The sequence below is a fragment of the Alexandromys fortis genome, unplaced genomic scaffold, assembly GCF_014885135.2.
Source record: "Alexandromys fortis isolate MF-2015 unplaced genomic scaffold, M_Fortis_MF-2015_v1.1 scaffold_82, whole genome shotgun sequence".
NCBI lineage: Eukaryota > Metazoa > Chordata > Mammalia > Rodentia > Cricetidae > Alexandromys > Alexandromys fortis.
In genome coordinates, this window is record NW_026067963.1 from 2146533 (window position 1) to 2170121 (window position 23589).

General features: G+C 45.9%; 1 protein-coding gene across 1 annotated transcript; it reads left to right on the forward strand.

Annotated features, from left to right (window-relative positions):
- Positions 1 to 1516: 1516 nt before the first annotated feature.
- Abhd12b (abhydrolase domain containing 12B) lies at positions 1517 to 23576 on the forward strand. Its single transcript, XM_050153535.1, has 13 exons — positions 1517 to 1660; positions 6649 to 6776; positions 7830 to 7929; positions 11341 to 11460; positions 14507 to 14537; positions 17740 to 17785; positions 17891 to 18020; positions 18474 to 18511; positions 19318 to 19397; positions 20786 to 20868; positions 22223 to 22301; positions 22824 to 22942; positions 23049 to 23576. The coding sequence occupies exons 1-13, from the start codon at positions 1566 to 1568 to the stop codon at positions 23074 to 23076; spliced, it is 1077 nt and encodes a 358-aa protein (XP_050009492.1). The 5' UTR covers positions 1517 to 1565; the 3' UTR covers positions 23077 to 23576.
- Positions 23577 to 23589: the final 13 nt, after the last annotated feature.

Consider the following 23589-nt stretch of genomic DNA (forward strand, 5'->3'; position numbering starts at 1 on the left):
CTGCTGAGGTTGACTACCATGGTCCAGGTATCAAAGTATGGAAGTCCAGCAATCAAAAAGCCCCTTAGGTTTACCTAAAGAACATGGCCAATTAAAATTAAACACCTCATCGTAACACAGGGTTTCCCATTTTACCTTTTTTTTAATTTTTTTTTTAATTTATTTATTAAAGATTTCTGTCTCTTCCCCACCGCCGCCTCCCCTTTCCCTCCCCCCCCCCCAATAAAATCCCCCCCCCTTGTCAGCCCAAAGAGCAATCAGGGTTCCCTGCCCTGTGGGAAGTCCAAGGACCACCCACCTCCATCCAGGTCTAGTAAGGTGAGCATCCAAACTGCCTAGCTTCCCACAAAGCCAATACGTGCAGTAGGATCAAAAACCCATTGCCATTGTTCTTAAACACCATTTGTTCATGTCCCATATCTGTCCCCTCTATCCAGAGGCGGTCAGTCCTTTGCTCCCCTCTGGGACAAACACCCCTGCCTGTTTACCCCTGGTTTCCTTCCCCTTCCCCTTCTCCGCATCCTCTCTTCCCTGTCCTTGTCTCTTATTCCCTGCCATTTGTCCCTCTGTGAGAATCTTGGCGAGAACTTGGTCTTGGGGTCCTGAGCCAATATGGATCCTTCCAGAACCCATACCACAGAAAGGTCATATGTGACTTTTGAGTTGCTGCACCTTGCTCACACTGCATCTTTCCCTTCCTCACCCCTACTCTCTGGCCTTGTGGCTTTTGGGGAGCAGCTCTGGCTAGCCTGTGGCTTCCGCTCTTAAAGAAAAACTACCGAATGTAACCTGCCCTAGGTGCCAGCCACCTAGTGGCTGCTCCTTGGCCCAAGAATGGGTTCGGCTAAATACTGATAAGTAAAGAAAACACCAAAAAAGATTTTCACTTTGGATACATGGAGTGATTGTGTAGCTCAATGTAGCTCAAAAATCCCCTGGACAGATGAACCTTTAAAACACTGTATGATTTGTGTATGGGTGTTTTGCCTGCCCGTGGGTCTGCCTGAACACCACTTTTATGCCTGGCGCCCACAGAGGCTGTGAGATCCTCTGAACTGAGTTATAGACTGTTGGGAGTTCAAGGCTGTGCTGCTGTCCGGAAAAGCAACCAGTGCTCTTACCCTCCAAGCCGTCTCTCCAGCCTCTCAGCTTAACCAAAGGGAACCAAAGGGATTTTTGTGACAGTAATGACAGGTAGCTCTTAGAAAGCCTTGCCTAGCACGAAAAAAATGAAGCTTTTCTTTATTCAGTGGGCCCAGCAGGGGCAAGCACCTGCCAGAACTCCTAGGGATACATAATAAAACCAATGGAAAGTAAACAGAAAACAAATTAGTTATGCAGCTATGTGTTATATGTTTTGTTTTCATTCTTCTTCACATGTGTGCTTGAGTATGAGATCAGTCAGGGAGGAAGCCCCAGCCCCCAGATGAGTGTGACCTCTGGCACGTGGCCAAGCTTCCTTCTGGGCGGTAGAAGAGGCGGGAACCAGCGCAGCAGGGAAGGAGAGGGCAAACGTGGGCCACGGTGGACTGTGGCAGCTCCCTCAGAGGTTGCAGCGCCTGGAGATGGATTCTAGGGACTGTGAAGCAGCCTCAGAGCCCGGGCCCCCGGCCTGTGCCTGCGTGGCCTCCTGGTGGGATATGGTCGTGAGGAACCTGAGGTGAGTGTGTTTGGTCCCTCAGTCACCTCCATAGCCCCGCTGTACCAGGCAAGGGTAAGGCAGTTGCTGCGTTGGTCCATCATTCTCTGCGGTCTAAAGAGCTCTGAATTTTAGGGCTGGGGTTTGGAGCGGGGTGAGGGTGGGGGTCTGAGGATGCTGGGAGCGGGACAGGGACAGGGACAGTGATTTCCTGGCTTCTACATCCTTGCTCACTCCGCAGTTCTGGGAGATAGCTTTCTTCTAGTCTTCAAATCCTACCCAGGCCAGCGAGGCAGGCAGGTTTAACTTTTTAGAAATGTAGAAGGGTTTTGGAAACGAGACTCCAAAAAGCTGAGTTTTCTTACCTGCTCAATTTGCAACTCTACCGGATGGATTTGAATATTACTAATAATAGAGACAGCCACAGCCTACAATGTTCTATAATATGGGGTGGACTCTTTTAAGGTCAAGGGTCTGCGTAGGTGGAGAAAGATCAGGTAGTGATAAATACCTGGTTCCTCGGGTGCGAGTTCCTGGGAGTGACGAAATCATGCCGAGAGTCGGAGTTCAGACTGGCTGAACTTCTGGGTATACTGCAATCACTTTGTCTGCGATTACCTGTGTAAATCCTTAACGTTCTTAGTGTCTGAAAATGTCTGTTTATCATGGTGTTTGGTGTGTTGCTAATCTTGTTTGCATGGGAGCCAAGTGCCGGGTTTGAGACAGTGGCCCCAGGAGGTGTGTGTATTGTTTTGTTGACCTGGGGAAGGTATTGTTAGCTTTGTTACATTTCTTCTTCGTTTTTTTTTTTTTTTTTTTTTAGTTTTTTTTTTTTGGGGGGGGTGTTCTCTGTGTAGCCCTAGCTGCCTTGGAACTACATCTGGTAGTCCAGGCTGGCCTCAAACTCACAGAGATCTGCCTAAGTCTACTTCCCAAGTGCTGGGATTAAAGGCGTGAGCCACCACCGCCTGACCCTACATTTCTTCTTTCTGTTCCATCTTAACTTGTGCTGGTTACAAACTGCTCTAGGATCACAGCCACACACAGGAGAGCTCACTTGGGAGTGCCTTAGGCACGATGACCAACAGGGAACATTTGCTCTTGTGTCATTGTGATAAAACATTGTGACCACAAGCAACCTGGGGAGGCAAAGGCTTATTTTTGTCTTAGGGCTTATACTCCATTGTGAAGAGAAGTTAGAGCAGGAACTCAAGGCAGGAACCTGGAGGCAGGAAGTGAAGCAGAGGCCAAGGTGGAACTCTGCTTACTGCCTTGTTCATCCTGGTTTTATTTATTTATTTATTTTCAAGACAGGGTTTCTCTGTAGCTTTGGAGCCTGTCCAGGAACTAGCTCTTGTAGTCCAGGCTGGCCTTGAACCCACAGAGATCCGCCTGCCTCTGCCTCCCGAGTGGTGGGATTAAAGGCGTGTGTCACCCCTGCCCGACTTGTTCATCCTGCTTTTTAATATCACCAAGAGCCACAGGCACAAGGATGGCATGATTCCAGTGCTCTGGACCTTGCCACAAAAAAAAAAAAAAAAAAAATAAAAAAAAAAAATAAAAAAAAAAAAAAAAAAAAAAAAAAAAAAAAAAAAAAAAAAAAAAAAAAAACAAGAAAATGTCCCACATCCTTGTTTACAGGCAAGCTAGTGGAAGTACCTTAACTTAGACTCCTCTTTCTAGACAACTCTAGTGCCAAGTTGACAAAAATCTGACCCAGACCCGTTCCCTGCTAGTGTGTTTATTTTAAAAGTTCATCAGATACAGTTACTATTTAAAGTGGATGGGACCATGAGAATAGACCTTCACTTGCAAGTAGTACAAGATAGGAGAATGGAAAATATTCTTAGGACAGGAGCCAGGAGGAAGAAGCCTAAAGGCTGTTTTCCTCTTTGACCACTGCCCTACGTCATCACCTTTCTGTTCTAGCAGGTTCACAGAGGGCTCCTAGGAGGGGCTTGAAGATCTTACTAAATCTTCCCTCAGTACTGGTCACCTCATAGCTCACGTGCTACGGGAGTAAATAAAACAGGCAAAATTCCTGGACTTGCCGAGCTCCTGGCGACTCATTTTTCAATTGTAGTTAAAAACATAAAGGATGAAGCCCTCATGTCCCCACTGCCCCCCTCATGTCTCCACTGTCAATCTTCCCCGTGTGGGCCAGCAGATACGGAGTAGACTTGGACATGTGGTAGACAGGGATGTCGAAGAAGCCGCATCATGCTATGTATGTTATGTTTGTATGTTATGCAAAATCCTCAGGACCTGGCACATAGGAAAGCATCAGAAAGCAAGTGAGGGTCAGTTGGAAGCTCTGCTCATGAGTGAGAAGGGCAGAAAGAAAAATCCACAGAGGGAAGGGCCGTGTAGAGAGGCTCTGTCACCACGAAACACATGCAAAGAGAGTGAGGTGGAATCCGGTCAGGAGGGCGTAGCCTGAGACGCCTTGATGAGCATGGGTTGACTGCGTCAGTCGGCAATGGAATGGAGGTGCAGCAATCTGGCTGAATGTTGTCTGATCTGGGCTCCCTGAAGCTGGCTTGTGGATACCTCTGGGCAGGAAGGACTTGCTCTACATAAACTCTGACTCCTGCAGGTTTTCACCAGGAACCCTTCCGGCATGGTCCTCGGGTCCCTAGGAGGCGCCCCGTAGTTGCAGCTGCCTCTGATCAAGAGGCGGTGAAAGAACACCCCAGTTCCCAGGTGGCCGTTTGATGTAGGCAGCCTGTAGCCAGGACTGGCCAGGAACTGCCTCCCCTGCTCAAATCGGGTCTGTTAGCCGCTGGTGACTTTTGATCCTCTGCTCATCTAGGGCAAAGTCAAATTGACAGCCCCCTCATTAAAAGAAACACCTTTGCATTATTGATGCCGGGGGATCAGGTCCTTCTCTTCTCTCCCTGAAATGGCTCTCACGGAAGTGCCTGGAGCTATTTGAGAAAAAGGTCCCATATAAATTATTCCTTAAAAAAAAAATAGAAAGAAACACATTTCTTTTCAATGCCTCGGCTCCCCAAGCAGACAGACCTTCAAAAGGTAACTTAGCAGGAGACTACCCTGCCTACCTTCAAAAGATGACTTGTGGGGAGCCTGGAAGGCAAGGGGTGTGTGGATTGGGGAAGGGTGTTCAGGAATGCAGAGACAGATAGCAGGAAGGAAGCCTACCCTCACAGACTCCTGCTCTGTCTGCCCAGCTGCCTTGATCTGTGGCTCAAAGCAGAATCTCCAGGTTGTGACTTTCATCTCTAAAACCAGAACAAGGCCCTGCTCTTCTTGCAGCCTCCGTTTGTTCTAGAATGTTATGAAACAGTCCTATCCGTGTCCTTCTTGCTGGTTCTGTGGGCGGGCAGTCGCCCATGTGTGATATATTTGCAGAGCTGCCCGTGACTTGGAGGCCTGCATAGCTTTTCTGCTGCTGGCAGACCTGTCCCAAATCTGTGATCCGTCATTTCTCTTCAAGCCTCTTCTGGATATGGATAGACACTTTGGTTTTTACGTCATCGACACTTGAAGGATAACTGCTTAGAGGTTGACTGCTTCCATAACGGGAGACTCCTGTCGATACAGGGACAGAAAGGGGGACAGAAATAAGGAGGAAGGGGCTCTGAGACAGGGCGAGGGGGCAGAGGGGGAAAGGGAGCATGAAATACCATTCCCCAGGAGCAGAGTTTTGGTGGAGGTTAGCACTGTTCCTGGGGTTCTCTTTGTGGGGTCCTCTTTGTCTGCATGGGGACCATGTAGAACTCAGCATGCCTGTAACAGCTTATTAGAGATTATGGCAAAATTCTGGGATCAGGCAGACTCGGGGAAAGAGGTTCATTCATTGGAAGGAGTCTTGACTTTAGACACTCCTCGTCTGCAAAGCAAGGTGACGGCAGTTACTACCTGATTCCCTCTGGTCTAGCAGACGAGGTCAAAGCGGCCTTCTAAGGACATCGTCACATCGAACAATCAGTGGTAACCATAGTTACAGTAGGGAAAAGGATTTGCACAATGGATGGTGGGGATGTAAGTAGGAAGCAGGAGATGTCAGCTCAGCTCTTAAAAGTAGGACACGATTTTGAACTTCATGAAAAATGTGACTCCAGACAGGTGGCCTTAGTGGGCAGTTGTCACTGGGCTGTCATGGTACTTAGCTTCAGGGGTGTGTGTTGAAGAGCACAGTAAAAGAAAGACGTAAGGGCCCAGGGGCCACTCATGGTGCACATACATACACGCTGACAAGACAAACACACACGTAAAATAATAATAAATGCCCCAAAGAAAACAAACAAAAGAGAAGGAAGATGCGTGTGATCCAACGTCACCCTGCCCTGGCTTCAGCCCTGTTGGAGCGCCTTGGTGTCCTTTTCTGTCCCTGGTATTCACAGGTCCTTCTCCTCTCAAAGTGGGGTCTTCTCTAGTTTGCTTTTGGAGACCCAGCCAGAAGAGCGCGGTTCTAGTGGCTGCTCACTCAGAGCTAGCGGGGCTCTGAGCAGGGCCACGACTAAGCTGCCTGCAGCTGTTAAAGCTCCACTTTGGGATGCTGTCCAGGCTTCCTATGGGCTGCTCACCCAGAAGTGTGGTCCTAGGTTGCCCTCCTTGCTCCAGCCACGCTCGGCTTCTGCAGGGACTGGCAGGGGTTCTGATGGCCTTCCTCACCTGGCTGCCCAACAGCGTCCCTTTACACAATTACAAGCAGCTGCGTGGAGGATTTTGTTGATATGCCAGGATTAGACTCTGGAATTCGGTTTTAAGCTTTTTTTTAATATTTATTTTTATTTTATGTGTATCGATGTTTTGCCTGCATGTTTGTATGTATGTCTGGGTGAGGGTGTCAAATCCTGGAGATTATAGACAGTTGTTAGCTGTTTGTGGGTGCTGGAAATTGAACCTGGGTCCTCTGAAAGAGCAGCCAGTGCTCTTAACTGCTGAGCCATCTCTCCAGCCCCTGGATTTGAATCTTAAAAGGAAAACAAACCAAGACAAAGCTGGGGCTGATCTTGAAAACTTTATTCCTCCATATTTTGCAGATGTTTCCCAGGCGCCTGCTCAGCACTCGTGAGACAAATAGCTGCTGGGTACCGAAGTTTCAGGAGCAAATCTTTCAAGGAGCGTTTTTTTCCTCCTCTCATGAACATGTTGATTTATTTCAATTTTTGTAAGTATGCACTGCCCACGAATATTCCTACATAAAATTTCCCAAATGACGAACTCACTGCTCTTAAAGTCACGACACAAGAAAAATCACTTGCTACAAAATCCTGGCTAGACTTACGTGGTTGGAAACCTACTATATTGATGGTTAGCACAAATTCAGCCATTCTGCTAGTAAGATGTGTGTATGTTCATAGGTCTTTGTGTATGTCTGTGTGTATGTTCGTGTGTGTGTGTCTGTGTATGCACGTGTGTGCCTGAATGTTTGTATGTGTATGTATGTGTATATACACATATGTGTGTATATGTATATGTGTATATGAGAGTATTGTGTATGCATGTCTGTATATGTATGTGAGCATATGTACATGTGTCTGTGTGTTTATGTGCATATGTGTGTATATGTCTCTGTATGTTTGTGTGTATGGGTTCATGTGTGCCTGAATGTATGTGTATGTGCACAAATGAGTATATGAATGTGTATATATGTATGTACATGCACATGTGTGTGTGTGTGTGTGTGTGTGTGTGTGTTGACATTGGGTGCTCCCAGATCAGTAGCTTACCCCGGGAATCCCCTGCTTTTCCTCCCTGTTTGCTGAGATTTCAGGCAGGCTGCCATGTCTGCCTAGCTTTTGTGGCAAGCAAACATGTTATCCATTGACCCATCACTTCGGCCTTCAATTCCTTCTCCTTATTTGAGCAATTATAGAAGAGGAGAGGGAGAGAGAGAGAGAGAGAGAGAGAGAGAGAGAGAGAGAGAGAGAGAGAGCACTGAAGCCCTCGCTCTCAGTGTCTTTCACTGTGCTCGTCAGTACTAGCGATATTTTGCCTTATAGCTAAAGATAATGGTATTCCTTGTGAGTTTATTTTTGCCTGATTCTACTTACCTTTTTAGAGAAATGTTTTTTTCTGCTTTTAGCTCCAGAAAGGGTAAGGATCCTGCTTAGCCCGCAGCTTAGAACTGATTAGCTGACAGAAACAAAGCTTCTTTGAAAACTGACGGTCAGACATGAAGCCATATGCTGAGGGTTGGTCTATGATTTCTGCTTTGCAGATAAAACCCCCCTTGTGGATTTAAAGAGACCTGAGTCAAAGATCGCTCACACAGTGAACTTCTACCTCAGGCCTGAGCCTGGGGTGCTGCTCGGCGTCTGGTGAGTGAGCTGACTGCGCCTCCCTAACTCTGGTTCTTGTGCATGTGTGGCCAGTAAATGTGTCATCCTGTGAGCCATCTGAGACGTCCCCAATCTTCTCGCCTGCAGCAACTGCGGAAAGAAGAGACGAGAGAGGGGGAGATGAGACAGGCAGAGAGATAGCGCACAGACACACGCGGGGATTGTGGAGATGCGCTGGGAGAGTGTAGAGGAAGCAGGGCTGTGCTGCCCCTGTGCCGCACCTGGCTGGCTGTGGAATCTTCTAGAAGCATTCCACACACCTTTCCTTTTATTGTGACAACTCCCCTGCTCCATTTTACTTACAGAATGTTTGTTTTAGAGTCTGAAGTTGGTCTCACCCACTTCTGCCTTATCCCAGCCTTCTTGTCAGCATCCCTCTGCTGAAGACACACTCGCTCCCTGACAAAAGTCACAACCAGGACTCGCTCTGCTCTCTCTTTTTGTCCAACTCTCCATGCCCCACCCCACCCTCGCTCATATTTGGGCCTCACTTTGGTCACATTCAGGAACCCTTCCTTTCCCCCATTCTTCATCTTCCTCTTTAGGGAAATGCGCTTCTGGCTGTCTGTGTTCCATACCTAGGGCAGCTCTTTCCAGTGTCATCAAGTAACACGATTCCTTACTCACTTTTGCTTCCTAATAAGACTATAGCTCCCAGGGTGGACAGCCTCTGCTGGTGGGTTCATCCATAGACTAGCTCTAGCACACAGAAAAAATTCAATCAAGGTCAAAGGAGGTCATGTACCTTCTACTTTATCTCTGTTGTGATAATCTTGGTAATCTCTTTGGGTCTACTGCTTGCTCTTGGCTGCCATTACCAATGCTCTGTTTTACAGTTCATCTCTGTGAGTCTTAAGTTCCAACAGGAGGACATTCTAGAATGGTGCATATAAATTTCTCCTTATCCTCAAGGACAGTCTAGCTAATAGTTTGATTGACCACATGGGCCTGGTGAGGCAGCTATGTTCATGAGCAGCTTACCCAAAGAAGAGCGGCACCAGTGTTTCCAGAGACTCAACGGAGGGCAGGCTTCTGTTCCTTGGTGATTGACAAGGACTGAAGATTCATCGCCTCTTGGCCAGTTCTGCATGTCCCTGTGAGATGGTACAAGGCAGCTTTTCAGGGTTCTCTTGTTAGCCGAATAAGACAGAACTTGAAGATGGGTGTTTATGGTCTTGGGGCCACTTGGTTTCAGAGTTAGACTGCATGACTCCTCTTGAGTAGTGACTTCAAGCTGGGTAGCTTAGAAATGAAAAAGGCCTGTCCGTGGAGAAGAAACCTGCGTGTATAATCTAGGAAGGCTGCAGAAGTGTGTTACAGGCTTACCTTAAAGCACCTGCCTTACGCTCTGAAGTAACCATCACTTAATGGTAGGTGGAGTGCTGACCCTGTTTGCTTTCTGTTGTGGTAAACACCATGACCAAAATCAACTTTATGTCCTCTTACAAGGTACAGTTCATGATTGAGGGGTGAGGGAAGGAACCCTAGGTAGGAACCTGGAGGTAGGAATTGAAGCAGAAGCCATGGAAGATGGCTGCTTACTGACTTGCGCCTGGACTTACATTAAGCCAACCTCTTCTTCCCTCCCTCCCTCCCTCCCTCCCTCCCTCCCTCCCTCCCTCCCTCCGTCCCTTCCGTCTCTCATACATTACATCCCAACTGCAGTTTCCCTTCCTCCGCTCTTCCAAGCACCTGTCCCCTCACCTGGGTCCACTTCTCCTCTGTTTGCCTTCAAAAAGAGAGCAGGTCTTCCAGGGATATCAACTGAACACAGCATAACCAGTTACAACTAGACACAAGCCCTAATATCAAGGCTGAATGAGGCAACCTAGTAGGAGGGCAAGGGTGCCACTCCCACTATTGGGAGTCCCACAAGAACACTAAGCTACACAAACATAAAATATATGCAGAAAGCCTAGCTCAGATCCATACAGGGTCCGTGATTGTTGCTTCGGTCTTTGTGAGCCCCTATGAGCCCTGCTTATACACAGTTGACTGTGTAGGCCATGTTCTCACAGTGTCCTTGACCCCTCTGGCTCCTATAAATCCCCTCCCCTGGGTCACCTAGTATTTGGCTGTGGGTCTCTGCATTTGCTCCCATCAGTTCCCAGATGATGCCCCCATTTTAGTAATCATTTCATTGAATTTATTTTCCCCAGTTGTATTCTATCCTGGGTCTTTGGGCTGTCCAGCCTCTGGTTCCTGGCCATCCAGGCAGTGACTGGTGTTGGTTCCCTCTCATGGTGTGGGCCTCAGGTTAGACCAGTCGCTGGTTGGCCACTCCCATAAGTTCTGTGCCACCATTACCCCAGCATGTCTTGCAGGCAGGACAGATTGTAGATCAAAGGTTTTGTTGTTGGGTTTGTGTCCCAGTCCCAGTGCCGGAAGCAGAAGCCTTGGCTGGCTATAGAAGGTGACCAGTTGAGGCTCCGTGTCCCCCTTCCTATGAGTCCTCGCTAAGGTCACTCATACGTCATAGACTGCAGGGCATTTCCACTGTACTAGATTTCCACATCATTAGCCATCTTTCTTATTGGGGCCTTCCCTCCTGAACTCGCAATTAAGGAAACACCCCACAGGCACGCCCACAGGCCAATCATGGAAGCTATTCCTTAGCTGAGGTTCACTCTTTCTAGGTGTGTCAAGTTAACAACCAAGATTAGCCATCGCCTCACCCACATGATGTTGCTGAACATCTTTAATTGTTATTTTAAAGTCCCCACATGTTCATATGCTGAAATCTGAGCATCCAAACTTAAGCAGCTGTTGAAATGTATAAGTGTCTTAATGATACATGGGTTACTGAGAGAGAAAAGAATAAAAGTTTAGGTTCAAATTCTAGGTAAATGTCGATTATCTTTTACTTGTTTCAACTTGTTTTTGTTTTGTTGTTATTTCATAGCCTGCACCTAAGAACTGCAATCCTGAAAACTTCTTTTTTTTTTAAAAAAAAATTTTATTATTTATTATGTACACAATATTCTGTCTGTGTGTATGCCTGCAAGCCAGAAGACTTCATTACAGATGGTTGTGAGCCACCATGTGGTTGCTGGGAATTGAACTCAGGACCTTTGGAAGAGCAGGCAACGCTCTTAACCTCTGAGCCATCTCTCCAGCCCCCTCCTGAAAACTTCTTAACAGAAACAAAGGTTGCAAAAATTAAAGCAGTAACCAGTGGCACGCCCTGCGTGGGGGAGAGCCATAGCAATGACAATTTTCCTCAGACATTTTGTGCTCTTGGAATTTATTATTAGCTTATGCATGTGTTACTCAGTTTTTAAAAACTGTTGTTTGGAGATATAATTTGATGTATAATCTCTGGCGTAAGGGCCTGGAAAGGAAGTGAGTTTCTGCCTTTGCAGTTTTGTAAAACGCCTGCTTGCTCTTCAGGCACACGGTCCCCAGCTGCCGGGGAGCAGAGGCCAAGGGCAAGTGTCGCTGCTGGTACGAAGCGGCCCTTCATGATGGGAACCCGATTATTGTTTATCTTCACGGCAGTGCACAACACAGGTCAGCACCTCTGCCTGGAGTAGCTATCTGTCTCTATCTATCTATCTATCTATCTATCTATCTATCATCTATCTATGTATCTGTCATCTGTCTATCATCTATCATCTATCTATCTACCCTCATCATCATTATTATTTATCTACCAATAATCTATCTATATCTGTCTGTCTGTATATCTATCTATCTGTCTGTCTATCTATCTATCTTTGAGCATGGGAGACTGAAGGCAGTTTTCAACCACAGACATGCCTTCACTTATTTCTATTCCTTCTTTGAAATTCGAAGGTGTTCTGGAAAATGTCTACATGTAGAATGTGGGTCTGTTTTCAACAGGGAGGGAATGAAAATTCTTCTAAAATGTCCATATCGATTTCAGTGAAGCCACTCGTTCTTTACTTCTCAAGATTATCCAAGATGACAGATTGAATCCAAAGAGAATCAGTTGTTTTTAAATCAAGAAAGGACTCAAGCTAGCAGCCTGGAGGAAGGGGGTCTATGTGTGTGTCCGACAGGAAGAGCCGATCATAGAAGACTCAACAGAACCACAGCCTTGCACAAAGACCACTGGGAATATCGGTCTCAGACTGGTTGCTTCAAATCCTAGGAGCTAGGAATAATTGTTTCCAGAGGGCTTCATGCAATCCTCTTCATTTGGCATGTAAAAGACTCCCCTGCATTTTTGAATATGTGCATAGCTTTCTATGAGACATATATTCCCATTGTAACACTTGCTAGTTCCAAATGGCCTCCAAAATATGCCGTAGATTGACAAACCCGTGGACGACTGGAAAAGGTTTAGGCATGCATTAGAGGGCAAACAAAGAGCAATTTCCACATTGGTGGTCTCTTCCAGAAAATGATAGAGGGGAGTCCTTTATTTAGCATTAATTCCCTTTATATGAAGTCTGATGTCTGAGAGAAGTCGCCTGGAACTCTGACCACAGAAACTGGGGACTCTGATAGATTCCACTCTGACGTTTTCATGCCTCAGCCCAGTCTCTGTGGTCCCTGTCTGGCCTTGCCAGAAAGCTGGCCTCCCAGAAGCCTGTTGTCCTTTGATGTGTGCTGTCAAAGCCTTCCCTGGCCCACATGATTATCAGCTAGGGACTGCAGGACTGCTGGGGGGAGGGGACAGAGGATAGGGGTTGGGGAACGGGGGTGGGGGCAGAGGATGGGGAAGGAGAGCAGGGGGCTGGATAGTATATTGCAAACCTACCCCCTCCTTCATGTCTGGTGGGGGATGGGGAGTGGGACACACACACACACACTTCAAACCAAGCGACAGTCTCAGGAACCTGCCCGCTGGCTAGCTCGCCTGTGTCTCCTTGTCAGTCATTTTCTGTCAGTGATGGCTTTCTCAAGTCTTGCCTGCTCTTGGGAGCTTTCTTGCTCTGTCCGTTTTTGAATTGCATTCCCTAAGACTTTATTTTTTGTTGTAGGGAGGTGTGGCGGGCCGTGTCCCGCTACCCGGTTAGCTTAGCCCCCCCGAAATAACCACACAGAAATTGTATTAATTAAATCACTGCCATTAGCTCTAGCCTTTTATTGGCTAACTCTTACATCTTTTTTTTTTTAACCCTCACATCTTGATTCAAGTAAGTTTCACTGAACAACAGAGTGGCGGCCCAATGTGGTCTACTGACTCCACGTAAAACCTAAGAGGGCTTAAAAAAAAAAAAAACTGAACAGTGGGCCTTGTTGAACATTGTTCTGATTTATGAAGTTGGACAGTATTATAGGAGGTTTATTTAAAGGTTCAGTACACCATACTGCCATTCCTTTGCCTGGGTGTGAACCTGGAATTGTCCTCAGCTGACCCAGATCCGTGGGCCACGCCCTCCTCAGCCTCTACCCTGCAGTCTCAGCTCACAGTCAGCAGTACTGAGCCCACAGTACTCAGTACTGACCCCATTCCTCAAACAGGAAGCCACAGGAGATCTTGTCAACGCAACCAGAATCATTTGTAATTCAGGTTCCAGAGCTATGGGGACTTAGGACTTTTAGACCCATCCCCAAAGTCGTATTTAAAATTTGAAGTGTGGGCCTACTTTTGTTTCTAGGAAATGGGTTTATAGCCTTAACTTCCACTAACACTGAACAACTTTGACTCTAAGGCTAATGTTTTTTGAGGGATTTTTTTTACCTTTTGACTAATTTTTTGCTTTTTTTTTTTTTTTTTTTGTTGATGTGAGTGTGGATGCTGTCATTTTGGGGGTGTTCTGTATTTGCAAAGGCAAGTCTTTTTCCTTCATTTCTTCTTGAGCTTTGTGACAGAGTTAGTGGGGTTCAGACAACTTGTAATTGAGTTCAGGAGACCCAATCTCCCCTCGCCCCCCCAGTTCTGAAACCAACTCTTTAGGACCTTTCCATCAGCTGACAGAGAATGCCTGGAGGTGAGCCCTGCTGCCCAGAGGTGGGTTATCAGTACATCACCCAGCGTTTGGGCTGGGAAGTCCTGGAGAGCCCAGTGCAGCCAAGAAAGGTAGGGGTGGGGGCGGGGGCTTTGGTCATTGATCCTGATACAGGCAAGCTGGCCTAGCCACTAAAAAATATCTCTTTGCTGGGTGGTGGTGGCACTTGCCTTTGATCCTAGCACTCCAGAGGCAGAGGCAGGCAGATCTCTGAGTTCAAGGCCAGCCTAGTCTACAGAGTGAGTTTCAGGACAGCCAGGGCTATATAGAGAAACCCTGTCTCGGAAAAACCCAGAGAGAAACACACACACACACACACACACACACACAGAGAGAGAGAGAGAGAGAGAGAGAGAGAGAGAGAGAGAGAGAGAGAGAGAGAGAGCAGTGTTAGATAGACCAGGCAAGGTGATACACACCTTTAATCCCAGGACTTGGGAGGCTGAGGCAGACAGATCTCAGTGAGTTTGAGACCAACCAGGGCTCCACAGTGAAACCCTGCCTCAAACAACAATAACAACAAAATAGGAGGGAAATTGTGCGTAGGATGAGATAACGCCTGAGATGATTTGTATTGAACGTGTCACGGTCGTTCCTAATTCTTGCGCTTTCTCCCCTCTGCATCTCCTCCACAGGGCAGCTCCTCACAGGATTAAGCTAGCAAAGGTACGTCTGAGCGGCCCAGAGCACCAGCGCTCTAGGTCCCTTCCAGTTCTGTCAGGGGTGCAGTCTGGAGTTCTCCTGGAGAGTCTCAGTGTGAGATCCGTCCCCTCGTGGGTGGCCTTCTCTTCATCCATTACCTTGGTGGGGATGGGAGTATGTGTGTGTATAGACATGGGAATAACATCGAGTGTGTGTGTGTGTGTGTGTGTGTGTGTGTGTGTGTGTAAACACATAGGGACACCTCTGAATGTGTATGTGTGTGTGTATAAACATGGGACTAACACTGAGAGTGTATGTGTGTGTGCGTGTGTGTAAATATGGGAATAACACTGACAGTGTATGTGTGTGTGTAAACACATGGGGACGCTTCTGAATGTGTGTATGTGCGTGTGTATCAACATGGGAATAACACTGGCAGCGTGTGTGTATAAATATGGGAATAACACTGAGAGTGTATGTGTGTGTAAATACGGGAACACTGAGAGTGTGTATATGCGCGTATGTAATCGTGGGGCTAACACTGGGGGAGTGTGTGTATAAATACACGAGAATAACTCTGTGTATGTGTGAAAACAAATGGGAACAACTCTGGGAGTGTGTGTGTGTCGGGGTATAACTCTGGGCCCCAAAACCCTTTCATGGTTTTGATCTTATTTCTACAAATTTCTTCACCTGTCTGGACAGGTGATATCCTTAAAACAAAAGATCTTCATTATTAAATTATTCCTTCCCATCATCTCTCCCCCTCCTCCTTGTTCTTCCTCTCCCCTAATCCTGTTACATGTGTGCTCAGTCCCCGCTGGTCTTTCTCTCTCTTTCATACAAAACCTTTGACACTATGGTTGTACCTATATGTAAATTGATGTGCATACTTCCACACTTAGAAACATTTTCATTTTCTTGTTTTTCTTTATCTTTTTGGAGACAGGGCCTCACTATATAACCCTGGCTGGCCTGAAATTTTCAGTATAGACCAGGCTAGCGTTGGACAGAACTCTGCTTGCCTCTCTTTGACTCCCAGATGCTGGGATAAGACATGCGCCACACACTCGGCTCTAGTTTTCATGTTTTTACATAGGGGTCACAATTACCATTTTACTACCCTTTACCAGTTTATTCCTAAGTAGCTGCTAACCAGCCCACTGATGTTATAACGTTTCACACACCCCTTGAATTTACTTAAATAGTACAGCAGCAGAGAACTTAAGGCATTGATTTTTTTTTTTTTGTGGTTTGTTTGTTTTCCTAGGAGTAAATATTGGGGTGTAAGATGTGTTACTGCTATCCTTACTCAGTGTGGGGTGCTACAGACCACTCACGCATATTCCTACTCCACTTCCCTGGTGCCCACTTCCTGTGTGTTGCCTAACTTTTTGGAGGTAACATAGCCTGCCCCAAACTGAAAGTTCCAGTTTGTTTCTTACTTGTAGTTCAAACTGAATGTTGAAGTTCCCCGATGAGGCTTAGCTACACACATCTGTCACAGTAGCCACAGTTACAGATCAGACGTCCAGGCCACACACACATCTGTCACAGTAGCCACAGTATACAGATGCAGACATCCAGGCCACACACATCTGTCACAGTAGCCACAGTATACAGATACAGACAGGTCCAGGCAGGCTTGCGCTGGAATCTTGACTCCGTCCATAAGTAGCTGGAAGACTTACATAATTAGAGACCATGATTCTTTAGTTTCTTTATCTACAAAATACATCTTTAAGAATTTCTCTTCTTTGTCTATCGTATTTCAGTTTGTTTAAGATTAAATTTTCCGAAAAACCAAAAAAAAAGAACAAAATTAAATTTTCATATTCTTTTTTCTTTTTCTTTTTCTTTTTTTTTTTTTTTTTTTACCTACTTGGGGTTGGGCAATGATTTCATATAGTTTAGGGGTGATCTTTTTATTTTTTAGTTGAAAACATAGCTTTTCAAGGTAAACACCTCCCCATTATGAGAATGCCTCTCCCCACAACTCTGTAGTATTTTATTCGCAGATAAATTCATTCATTCTTTCAGTGTGTGTGTGTGTGTGTGTGTGTGTGTGTGGTCTCAGGGATCAAGCCCAGGGCCTTGAGCATGCAAGGTGTGAATTCGACCTTGGAGCCACACCTCCAGCTCTAGAGAATGCTTAACTGAGACTGTGATGTGGAAACAGGCACCTTGGTACACTATCCATGCAACCCTCCAGCAACCCTGAATAATATTTACATATCTGAATGTTTAACAAGCACGCTAAGGTTGTATATCTGCTCGTGGCAGAGCCAGGGTGTGACCCCGCTGCTTTCCGTGTTCCCAATAGGCTCTGATGTTATTAGTTTTTGCTCTTTACTCTTTTGGGGGCCCACCACCCAGCTCCCAAATAAATTGCATGGAGTCTTATTCTTTCTTATGAATGCTCAGCATTAGCTTGGCTTGTTTGTAGCCAGCTTTGCTTAAATTCTTCCATCTACCCTTTGCCCCTGGGCTTTTACCTTTTTCTATTTCTGTATATCTTAATTTCTTACTCTGTGACTGCTGTGTTGTTGGGTGGCTGGCCCTTTGATTCCTCCTCTCCTCCTTTTCTCCTCCTCCCTTCTTTGTCTCTTTTCTCTATTCTCTCTGCTTGCCGGCCCCACATTTTTCTTTCTCCTGCCTTGTTATCCGCCACTGAGCTCTTTGCTAGACCATCAGGTGTTTTAGGCAGGCAAAGTAGCACAGCTTCACAGAGTTAAACAAATGCAACATAAAAGAATGCAACACGGGGCTGGAGAGATGGCTCAGAGGTTAAGAGCATTGCCTCCTCTTGTAAAGGTCCTGAGTTCAATTCCCAGCAACCACATGGTGGCTCACAACCATCTGTAATGAGGTCTGGTGCCCTCTTCTGGCCTGCAGGCATACATACAGACAGAATATTGTATACATAATAAATAAATATTTAAAAAAAAAAAGAATGCAACACATCTTTGCATCATTGCACAAATATCCCACAACAAATAATGTTCCACAACACTCTCACCTCTGGATTTAGAAAATACAGAATCTTTGTGATTCTGGGACTCAAACCAAGCACCTTGCACACACTAGGCAGGTGCCTTACCAGTGAGTGGCATCCCAGCCCTTCAGAATCCCATTATAATGTAGGGACATAGATGTACTGTGAAGGAGATTGTTCTGCTGGGGCCGTCTAACTGCTTGAGATGATAACAGCCCCTTTGGCATGCAGGTGCTGAGTGACGGAGGCTTTCATGTCTTGTCTGTGGACTACAGAGGTATGTGTTGAGAACAGTGTACAAAGATGTGATGGGGTCAGAAGGCGTTTGATGACTCCTCGGTTCGGAGGGCGTGATGCTGTGTTCACCTCTTCTTGCTGCCAGGCTTCGGGGATTCTACGGGGACACCCACTGAGGAGGGGCTAACCACAGACGCCATTTGTGTCTACGAATGGGCCAAGGCGAGAAGTGGTAGGACCCCTGTGTGCCTGTGGGGCCACTCTCTGGGTACAGGGTAAGTGGGAGCCCAAGCGTTGTCCTCTGGTGGGTCTTTGTGTCTTCAAAGGCATAGCAAACAGGGAAGGGAAGCCGGACTGGAATACCTCGGTTCCGTAGTCTCTCTCCCTCCAGAAATGCCAAGAGAGCCTCCCTGACAAGCTGCCTGCTTTCGAGGCATGGCAAGTCCCTTAAACTTCCTATATAATCAAGAAGCCAACAGCTATTCTGGAATAATCCATGGCAGTATTAAAGAAAAAGACCCTTAAATCAGGATCTATGACACCCTTTGAAATTCTGTGCAAAATTATGTGTCGGTCTGGATTTTCGAGGCAGAGAGCCCAGAGCTTTTTGTCAATTGCTGGTTCTGGGTTGAGGCTGCAGTGTCCACTGGACTGACGTGTTTCACACACATGCTGCCGTTGTCCACTTGACTGCCATGTTTCTCATGCACACTGTTACTATTTTACAGAGTTGCAACAAATGCGGCCAGAGTATTAGAGGCGAAAGGTAATGTAAAATTCTTAAATGGCAGTTTTTGGGCTTGAGGTAGAAAAATATAAAGTGAGGAGGTTCTGTGAAATTTGTGTACATACTGACCACAGACCCGAAGAGTCCCCTAATTTTGAAGGATTTTTTTTTTTTTTTTTTTTTTAGCAGTGTAACCGCTGCTTTCCTGGGCTGTGAAATGAAGAATAAACACTAAGAGTTACAATTACTTGACTGGGCACGGCAGCACACACACCCATAATCCCAGTGCTCAGGGGCTTGAGGCAGGAAGACCCTGAGCTTGAAGGTAGCAGGTCTCAGTCTCAAAGAGTCCTCCTCCTAATATGATGTTAATTTAAATCATAGAAAAATAATATACTCTGAGGATAATAATAGCCACACTGCCCTCTGCAGTCCGTTTTCCATAATATTCGTGTCAGCCTTGTTCAAGAGACCTGAGTGTAGTATGTATCAGATTTTGAGAATGTAGCTTACTTGCTTTCTAACTGATTTTATGAATCTAGGCTCTCTTTAAATAGATGTGAGTAAAGTACACATGTTTACATGTACATACACACTCATGTGAACATGCACGCATGCACACACACACACACACACACACACACACACACATTCTCAATCCCTACCCCAAGACTGTCCCCCAGCTGTAGTGTGGGCTTCAAGAGCTAGCATATGAAAAAACTTCACAAATGGTTTGAATGTAGGCAGTTTATGTCTAGGGCCCCGAGAACCCCTCAGGGAAGGTGCTATCTTTGTGGGTGAAGAGGAGAGCTAGGCAATTGTCCTCAGTTGTTTTTATTTTCCAGGGTGCCCAGTTGATGCCATCGTCCTAGAAGCTCCGTTTACCAACATGTGGGTGGCGAGTATCAACTACCCTCTGCTGAAGGTGGGTCTCCTGCTCCTCTTACCCCCTGCTGATGTGTAAGCTGTTCCCATACCCAGGTGTTTATAAATGTGGCTCGTTGTTTAAAGGAGTTTTGTATGTTTGGAGTTGTTCTAGTCTTGGTCCATTTACTACTGAAGGCACAAGGGCTCCTTCTCACAGAGGAGCAGTTAAGTGAAAGATTCCTCCCCACAAATTAAATATATATATACACATATATGTATATATATAATTATTTTAGTGCATGCATTACTGAAGTTAGCACACATTAAAACTGATTAGAAATAGATTTATTTTAAATTGAAAATAAAATTTTATACATTGATTTCAGCTCTATGAATGCTAACCGTATCTCTTACATTATTTTATCATAAGGAAGAAACTAGAGAAAATACTTTTTACAGAGTACTCCAATCTGGACAGTCTTCTCAAGAGAGTAAAGCATAAAGATGAGTTTTAAAAATCTGTTGTTCTGCTGTGCACATTATCCTAGTATTATTATGATTTATTATCTTTTTTGAGCTAGGGTTCATTTTATAGCTCAGGCTGTACTTGAACTCACACCAAGTAGCACAGGCTAGCTTCCAGATTTCTGGAGTTACCTCATGACATTGGTAATCACATCTGACCCAATATCCTAATTTTTTTGAGACAGGGTTTCTCTGTAGCATTTTTGGAGCCTGTTCTGGAACTAGTTCTTTTAGACTAGGCTGGCCTCGAACTCACAGAGATCCACTGAGTGCTGGGATTAAAGGCGTGCGCCACTACCGCCTGGCCCAATACCCTAATTTCACATGCTTTTCCGGTCCTAATTTTCAATTGTTTATGGTCTTGTGCCCACGATGAAGGTTAGCAGATGAGGGACTGACAGGGGAGTTTGAGGAAAGGCAAAGGTTTCAGAGGAGATACAGGCACAAACACCCTCACCAGAATTGGTCTAATCTGAATGCCGCTTCCTAAACAAACTAGTTAGTTAAGTCTGCTTGCGTTAGAAGCACATTTTAGATTCTTCATATTACTGCTATTTTGTGAGTTGAGGAGTAAGAGCTTGACTGTCACGTGTACTTGAAATGAAGTAATATAGGAGGACATTACAACCAAATATTAACAGTGATTATCTTTGATGACTGACATGTGGCTTGTTTCTCTGCTCATTTCTGCTTCCCCCCTCCAAATTCTTCCATTCCAGGAAACACTTTTGAAGATCCAAACTTGCTTTTTAAAGTTTAGTGTGGCCAAAGAGTGGCTATTCTGTTACTCTTTAGGGCTCATAATGAGAGGATGTAACAAGTTGTATGCCTGCTTGGGAAAGTTGTTCTGAGACCTTGCAACCATCCTAGACAGCTGTCGGACAAGCTTTAACGTCTTTGGTTTTTCTTTTTTAAAAATAGATTTGCCAGAAGCTACCAAGATGTCTAAACACTCTTATGGATGCCTTTAAAGAGGACAAGATCGTCTTCCCTAGCGATGAAAAGTAAGCCGACCAAGATGCTTGCTCTCACTCGAGTAACCACCATGGCGGACTAGATGAGAACTCGGGTATTGGCCTTCCTTCTCTCTGGATTTTATGCCAGTTCTAGGACGTGGGTGCTAGATTTGGAGCAGGGTTGCTACACATTTTAGGGTTTGCTGTTCACCCCTGTCCGTGTCAATGCTTTCTCCAGTTCAGTATTTTCTCTGACATCGTAAAGATGTATCTTTATGAACCCCGTGAAAGGCTGCTAGGGTCAAGCCTATCAGTCTATGGGGGGGTCCCTGGCTGTATGGGGTATTCCTTACTGTATAGGGGAATCCCTGGCTGTATAGGGGGTCCTTGACTATATGGGGGACCCCTGGCTGTATAGGTAGTCTCTGACTGCATGGGGGACCCCCAACTTCACAGGGGTCCCTGACTGTTAGCTCTTATTTCCCATGTATCCCAAACCTAGGTAAAACCAGCCAGTAGACCCAGCAAATAGATATAATGATTAGAAATAATTTAAGAATGCTTCCAAACAGGCAGCTGTTAGTACACTCTTGTTCCTATTTCAGCACCGGAGGGAAGCTAGCATTCTGAGCAGTAACCTCTAGGGATGGATTTGGAAGGATACGGAAGCAGCTCGGAGAGGGGAAGTCTTTCTGCACTCCTACGACATTTGTATTGCCACACTGGGCTGCCCAGGTGGTAAATCACACTTGGGACTGACATCCACACCCTACTTTTATGGGGAGGAATAAATTAATTGATACAAGAAGGTCCCAGGTTCTGTGGCAGATTTTGTTATTTTTGAGTTATCTTGTTTTGTAGACTTAAAAAAAACTTTTTCAATCATATGTGTGGGTACTTTGTACAACATGCATGCACAACACCCAAGGAGGCCAGAAGAGGACGCCAGGCCCCCTGGGACTGGAGTTACAGCTGTGAGCTCTTACAGGCGTCAACTGGAAGAAGCCAGTGCTCTTATCCACGGGGCTATCTCCCTGTCTTGTAGACTTTTAATTAAAATACTCCAGGCATCACACAATGAAGTATAATAAAGAAAAAGATAAGGTCTACTAATGCCATGCAAATCCATTATTTCAATGTGTATTTTCTTCAGTATTATTAAAGTCTACATAGAAGTGAATTAATTATTAATTCAATTCAATAGTGTGAGCAAATCAAACAGAGGGAAACATGGACAGAGATAAAGCAGTTACCAGGTGAAGTTCTGCACACAAAATGCTGTGAGTCCTTGGAAGGAAGATTTTATTTCTTGTGCTTTGGGTAAATGTGTGTGGCTAACATGGTAGCTTAAGAGCTCAGGTTGAATGCTTAAACTGGGTGCTCTCCTGCCATCTGCTCCCAGTGTGAAGTTCCTGTCCTCCCCGCTTCTCATCTTGCATGGAGAAGACGACAGGACAGTGCCTCTGGAGTACGGGAAGCAGGTAACGCGAGAGTTCCGCCAGTTCTCCATCTGGCTGGCCTTCGACCAGAGGTTAAAGGTCTCTGACATTATAGGGGATGCTCTGCACTTCTAGAGTCCTGCTCCCCGATCTATACAGTGTCAGTGCCCTTGGCTGCTTAGTCTGGAGGAGTTCTGGGGTAGGGGTAGACTTCTGTGACTGAGTGGGACACTGTGTTTCCTCTAAAAAACTGTGCTGGAGTGGGACCTTTGGGTCTTTGCAGTAAGGTGTGAGAGGAAGAATGGATTCGTCAGTATTTTCTATTCGTCATGGGCATTCTGGTCCTCAGCTATAGAAACAGTCAGTGGAGGACCTCGGGGGGCCCCTAGGGTCTGACTTGATGAGAGACTCCCCAAGTTCCTTTCCCTTTCGGGAAGTCAGACTTGGAGATCTATGGCTGGGTCTCACTGCCTTTGACTAGATCTATGGCTGGGTCTCACTGCCTTTGACTAGATCTATGGCTGGGTATCACCGCCTTTGACTCCGTCCTTGCTTCTCTCTCAGCTCTATGAAATTGCACGCAGTGCCTACAGAAACAAAGAGAGGGTCAAAATGGTGGTCTTCCCTCCAGGCTTCCATCACAACCTTCTTTGTAAGAGCCCCTTGCTACTGAGAAGTGTGAGGTGAGAGCCACTCTTGCTAACTGTGACTCAATTAGCTGTGCTGCAATGGCAGCTACCAGGGCTGAGTTATTCCAAATGTGAGCTGACCTAAGCCCTCTTTCTGCAGAGACTTCCTGAGCCAGCAGTGGGCATGAGGGCCAGATGGAGCGGGAATCTCCAGAGAAGCTGTGGTTTCTTTATGCAAAACTGCACTGGGCTACTGGGATGAGCCGAAGTCCTTGGTGCTTAAATAAAGAAGCTGTTTAAATAAAGAAGCTGCATGGAATGTTCTTTAGTTCATGCGTCGTCGTCTGACTTGAGAATCAGCCAAATCCTCAATGTGGAGAATCAGAATTTAATACACTCTGATATCATCTATAAATGTCTACTTTGGTGAATCTATGCATGTCATGGATCAGCTATAAATAAATATTCACAATGGGGATATCTGTGAGTAAGGTGGCTGCCAGTGTAGGAATGCCAGTGTCTCCAGAGATGGGAAGAGAAGGGACTATTTAGGAACCAGAAGGTGTTTCTTACCAGACACTGAACCCATGAGCCTCTTGAACTTGGCCTTCGCTCATCTTCAGAACTGTGGGCCTAACTTTAGGATGTTTGTTAGTTATCTAGATTAGCACCTTCTGTTACGACAGCTTGAAGGGACCCAG